Consider the following 6,272-nt stretch of genomic DNA (forward strand, 5'->3'; position numbering starts at 1 on the left):
TAGAGCTTTACGTAATGCGGCCTGATGCGGATGCGGCCACAAGAAGTATCCGCCCTTCCGTTTCCGTGCGCACTGCGTCGACTGCGCGCCGCGACGCCATGTTGTCAGTATCTTCCGATTGGCGAAGCGTGAGACGGAAGAGTAGACAAACAGGAATTAACAATCGGCCGCTGATAATCTGGTACGGATTCTCGTAAACGCGAGAGCCGGTATCGTATTATCATAATTTTCACAAGTCGCCTGTCAAGCCGAGCCGAGAGAGTCCGAGAGAGTCGACGGTAAGTGCTGAGCGATGAGCGCTGTGCCGGGTACTCGGAGTGTGCCGGACGAAGCGAGTTATCATCGTCACCTCGCGTTCTCCTCTCCAGGCATTAAGGCGAAATTTATCACGGAAGAGACTTCGTCTCCCGGAGAAATTCTTTACATCGAAGCTCTGGTCTTAGAAACCGCGTCGTATTGCGTCTTTTCGTTCTCTTCTGAAAATGAAAAAAAAATAGAATCGAGTACAGTTTGGAGCTGATTTCGGATTTTAGTTGCGCGAAAATGCACCTTGCACGAGCGAATGACGAGAGTTGCGATTAGCATTCTTTTCTGCGCAGAGATCGATCGTGGTATTATATTTCCAGTTCTGCAAAAACAGATGAGACGAGAATCGTAAAGAGAATAATGTGAGTGAGTGAGTGAGTGAGTGAGTGAGTGAGTGAGTGAGTGAGTGAGTGAGTGAGTGAGTGAGTGAGTGAGTGAGAGAGAGAGAGAGAGTGAGTGAGTGAGTGAGTGAGTGAGTGAGTGAGTGAATAAGTGAGTGAGTGAGTGAATAAGTGAGTGAGTGAGTGAGAGAAGAGGAAAAGGGCCGAGTAGCTGAGAGGATCTTCAGCTGATCGTCTTGTTCCATTTCCCCGCGGATTTATTTGCCCTGTTTAGCTGCATGTTTCAAACAAAGCAAATACAATTCTTTGCAAAAGAATTTATTGTTCTCTTTTTTTTCCAAACATGAAATCATATATATTTCATCTTAAGTATATATTAGATTAAGGAAAAAGTCTCTTTACATATTGTTAAAAAGATCTTTCTCCATCAATATCTTCGTTAAAAATGAAATTTAAATTTAGAAAAAGAATTTTAAAGTTTGAAATCTCTATTTTCGAATGATTACTATATTTTTTGAATTTATGTGAGTTTGGTAATTTTTACATACAGAAATTTTTACTACGAGCTGAGAAAAAAATGAAAAATTTTCTTTTCACTTTGTAGATCTATAGCGTGCTCAAAAAATTTGAGCAAATTTTCGACTATACATCGTGAAAGCTTGAAGTTTTCTCTAGTTTCAAAGTTTTTAAAAAATTCTACGATTTTGTGTTCCTGAGTTACTCGCGGATTGAATAAAAAGGATCATTCTGACTTTATTGCTAGTAACTCTGTTACGAATCATAATATCATAATTAAAAATTAAGGCTGAAACGTTGCTCTATCAAGTGATGTAATTGCTTACTTTTTAAAATAGAATATATGGGAGACTAAAAAGGTTTTTATCAATTTTTAAAAAGACTTTCCCTAACTCAATATAACGCAAGGAACAGATCTCGAATTTCACGGTAAAAAAAAGGCAGACTAGAAGTTACAGAAAGTGCAGACAAAAAGAACTCTAAGCCGCGAAATTTATTCACGCGCAGTTCTATCAATTTAAGATTAATTTTTCAGTAGTTGCGTAGGAATTAAACTGACCGAACGCACGAACAAACGAACGTTTCTTTGCATTTTCGTTTTGCCACATTAGCGCTTTTAGATCCAATTTCATAGCTCACGGTTAACTCGATGATTTAGAATTAATTAATCATTCTAGAATTGAAAAAAGATAGAAAGGAATAATTGAATCTCGGTTAAGAGATTCAACTTATTCTTTATCCCTTTTCAATTCTAAAATGATTAATTAATTCTAAAATGATTAATTAAGTTCACATATTATGTACATGTATCGCCGATCAATCAAGATAATTTAATAGAAATTCACTAATTATAGTACCCGTATTTTATTAATACATATAACGTACCACTCAACAAAATTAAAGAGTCACTTGTTCCATTCTGTAAAAATAGACAAATTTTAAAATGGAAAAACTTCATTATCGAGATTTATATAAAAAATCATTTTATAGCTTGAAATCTGTATTTCAGAATCTGTATTTTAGAAAACAGTCTTATTGATGTTTTATAAAGTTACACAAACATAAATGAAGATGTATCAAATTTTTTTACGAAATTTGCATAGTTCCACGGCGCGAATTAAAAATTGTATATAAATATAGTTTATAGCATTCGAAAGAGTGAATCTTGATCTTTAAATTGCTTTTTTATTAAGCTCTACAATTTTTTTTCATTGAGTTATTCAACATTGAAGGTCATTTTTAACTAAAACATAGTATATAGACAATGTTAAAGTATCATGAATCAAAAGTACTAGGTAGTTATATTTATTATATTTTTCAGTCCTAACTCGAGTTTTCAAAAGCACCCACATTTGAGTGAAGTGGAATATGCGAAATATTGATATTGATAAAAATTCGTTTTGCCAATTTCTTATTTCTTATTTTCTCTTACGCTTTTCAGCTCTGCTATTCGTGACTGTTGCGACGTGCCACTGCCACCATTGCCAATTTTCCAAATTTTCGTCAGCAGATTCCCAAACTTTTTAACCGCTTATAGGCAGGGGTAGAGCGAATTGAATCGAAAAGTCTATCATTTTACAATTGTCGCAATATTTAACGAGATATTAATGTCTAAAAATTATCAAATAAAATCTGTGATCTTTAGAAATTAATATCTCGTTAATTATTACGACAATTGTGTTTATGCTTATCTGCCCTCTTTCTGCGAAAATAAAAATTGGAACATAAGTCGAATGTAAGGGGAGAGTAACATAAGTATAGAAATTTCTAGGAGGCGAAAATTGAAACAGCGAAATGTAAAAGATATGTTTACTTTTTCTATGTTTCGCTTTTCCTACATTTTTCTTTCGTTGTTTTAATTTTCGCATTCTAGAAGTTTCGTTTACACTGTTGCGACGCGCCATCATTGCCAATTTTCCAAATTTTCGAAGTTTTTCATCAGCAGATTCTACAGCGTGCTAAATTTTTTAACACACCGCTTATAAGCAGGGGTAGAGCGATTACTTGCTCTCCCTTTACATTCAACTGTACTATCAAATGCACGTCTATTAGGAGTGAGCGCTAGCTGCAGAGATTTATTTACAAATGGCAGTTACGAGTTATGCATGGCAGCAAAAGAAAACAACTCCCCGCGCGTGACTATGACGATGGGGTGTGCATTTAGATATATGTGAAGTTAGCGTTTCACTCGATGGAAACATTAAATGTTGAAAGTTCTGAGTTTATTTTCAATAGTTCTATATATAGGTAAAACAAAGTTTCGACCATTAAAGTCAAGAAATCGAAAATGCAAAATGAGAGCACAGTTTGCAGCCACAGTTTCTTGTAGAATTATATCTTGAAAAAATACAATAATTCTATAAAGAGTTCTGACGATTAATATCGTTATTTTGATTTTTAAATAATTTTTTTCCCCTCAATAATCTTTATAGAGTCTCTTTATGAGACGCTGCCCAATTTTAAATAGTTCTGAATTTCTTAAATAGACTTAAATAGTCTATGGTAATTCTCGTGTAGTTTTGAATGTATTCTAATGCTTTTCGAAGAGTTCTGATCATTTTAATTTTTGTTAATTAAAAAAATTTTTTATTTTCATTTTTTATTTTCATTTTTTGCATTGAATATTCATTTTTATGTAAAAATGAAAATAAGAGAAACAATATCACTAATGATCTTAACAAATATTATCCAGAACATAATCCTGAACAATAAGAGGTTTAATCGTCAGACACTTTGCGTAATCAGCTTAATACTAATGCCGGCGGTATTGTAACTTTCAAGTCTTATAACTCGAAATGTACTTTATAGAAAAATATTTTATTATAGTGTTTTGAAAAGCTCTCAAGGTTAGCTACAAGAATATTTAATGAAAAATGGGAAGTTCCATTTAAAAAATTCAACATGGACTTGCCCTGACCTTGACAATGCCACCCAAGGTCAAATCAATGACACCATCTTATGTCTCTCTCGAAGATGTCCCTCTCCAAACTTTTGTTTCTAAAACATTTTCTCTAAAATGCGCTGTTCAAGAGATATTTGAATTAATCGATTAAAATCAATTAATCTGATTATTCTTTGTTTTTCAATAATTTTAACAGAAGTTATGTTCAATTAAACGTTTACGAAATAAAATAAATTGAAAATGTAAAAAATTCATATCAATGTTAAAAAATTCATATCTAGGAAATTAATGAAGATAAAAATCTAAAAAAATAACTGAATATATATTTTAATATGAAGAATATATTAAAAAATTAGTAAAAAAAATCGGCAGAGTTGATGACGAAGGCCGATTAGATGGAATGCATCATATGTGTGCGTGTGTGCGTGCGTGTGCACACACACACACACACACACACACACACACAGAGAGGATGTTCCGCAATTTTTTTTGATTAAGCATTTTTATATAGATAGAAAGGACTAAATTGAGTCGAAAAGTCCTGTACATTTTGCAATTTTCGTAATGGTTAATGAGAAACTAATTTATGAAAATAGCTGAATATGATATAAAATAAGACTGCCCAGAGTCTGCATTTTTTTTTCCTCTTCTTCTTCCTTTTCCTCTTTTTCTCTTCTTTTTCTTCTTCTTTCTCTTCTTTCTCTTCTTCTTTCTCTTCTTTCTCTTCCTCTTTTTCTTCTTAAGATTTGGACTTCCGACCCAATACATAAAGGATCACAGTACCATGCGATGAATTTGGATCAAAAGATCCTGATAATCTCTTCGGGGGATAAAGGCTTCACGGTTAATTCAATCTTATTCCTTCAGTGCGATGCTCGCGGAGTCAATGCAAGCTTCTCGTATAAACGAAGATCGAGACTTCAACTTTAGTTGGTATCAAAGCGATTCAAAGTGTTCTTCTCGGAGCCGAATCCTCGTTTTTCATCGTTAGTTTACGCGACATTGGCCTTAACGTGCCTAGCGACAGCAAACGCGCGCCTCACTGGTCGGTTTTATCCGCTTGCATTTGGTGCTAGGCCGGGCAATTGATATTATTTTCATAAATTAAAATCTCATTAACCATTGCAAAATGCAAAATGATGGAGGATTTTTCGATTCAGTTTAGTCCGTTCTATTTGCAATTTTCTTAATATAATTAACAAGATATTAATTACTTTAAAATCGCTGAATATTGGCCTTCAATAATTTTTTTCTTAAATGCTACTAACTTTATAGAAAAACTGTAAGAGACAAAAATTGTTTTTTTTCTTATAGAATTGTAAGAATTTTTTCAGAACTTTTAAATCAACTTTTTAGAACTGTATTTTCTTATTGGCAACTATTTTTACTAACATGAAAAAATATGGTATTAAAAAATTCTGAAAAAATTCTCAAAACTTTATGAAGAAAATAAACAATTTTTGTCTCTCGCTGTTTTTCTGTAAAGTTGATAGTATTTGAGTAAAAAATTATTATTGAAAATCAATATTTTTAATAATTAATACGAGTATCTTGTTAACTATTGCGAAAATTGCAAAATAAAGATTTTTTGACTCAATTTAATCCGCTCTATGTATACAAGAGCGCTTGGCAAAAAATTTCAGAACATCCTATATACAATGAATGCAAAAAGTATTCGTACAGAGAAAATATTTTTTTAAAAAAACTTTATTTTTAAAAAGTAAATAGCGAGAAATGAGTCATCGAATTGATATCGAATCGATATCGATACAATGACAACACTAATTTGATATCGATTCAATGTTTAATTAACGATCATTTTTTGCTAGATAATTAATAATTTATAAAGAATAAAATAGACTGTATGTTTCTAAAATTATATATACCAAAAAGATATGTATTAATACAGAATATATATCGTCTGAAAAATAAGCGAAAATTAAAAATTGTATTGTTTGAATGCTCAAAAAGTATTCGAGGAATTTAGTTTCTAAAATCAAAAATATCTGCAAAGCTCATTTATTTATGTAGAACAGAATGTATTTATTATATAAAATTGCAAATTAATGTTTATTTTCTACAAAAAGCTTTTTTAATAAAAAATTTTCTATACGAATGCTTTTTATGCTCTATATGTGTGTNTAGTGTGTGTGTGTGTGTGCCGCGCGCGCGCGACNCACACTACACTACANATATACATATACAGG

General features: G+C 32.3%; 1 protein-coding gene across 1 annotated transcript in view; it reads left to right on the forward strand.

Moving 5' to 3' along the window:
- Nucleotides 1-562: 562 nt before the first annotated feature.
- The window catches only part of LOC105623720 (rho GDP-dissociation inhibitor 1), a 13,247-nt gene continuing 7,537 nt past the window's right edge, over nt 563-6,272 (forward strand). Inside the window, 2 exon segments of the mRNA XM_012205102.1 lie at nt 563-611; nt 614-676. Of these exon segments, the coding sequence (XP_012060492.1) occupies nt 563-611; nt 614-676 (112 nt within the window).

The sequence above is a fragment of the Atta cephalotes genome (genome assembly GCF_000143395.1).
Source record: "Atta cephalotes unplaced genomic scaffold scaffold00063, whole genome shotgun sequence".
NCBI classification, from domain to species: Eukaryota; Metazoa; Arthropoda; class Insecta; order Hymenoptera; family Formicidae; genus Atta; species Atta cephalotes.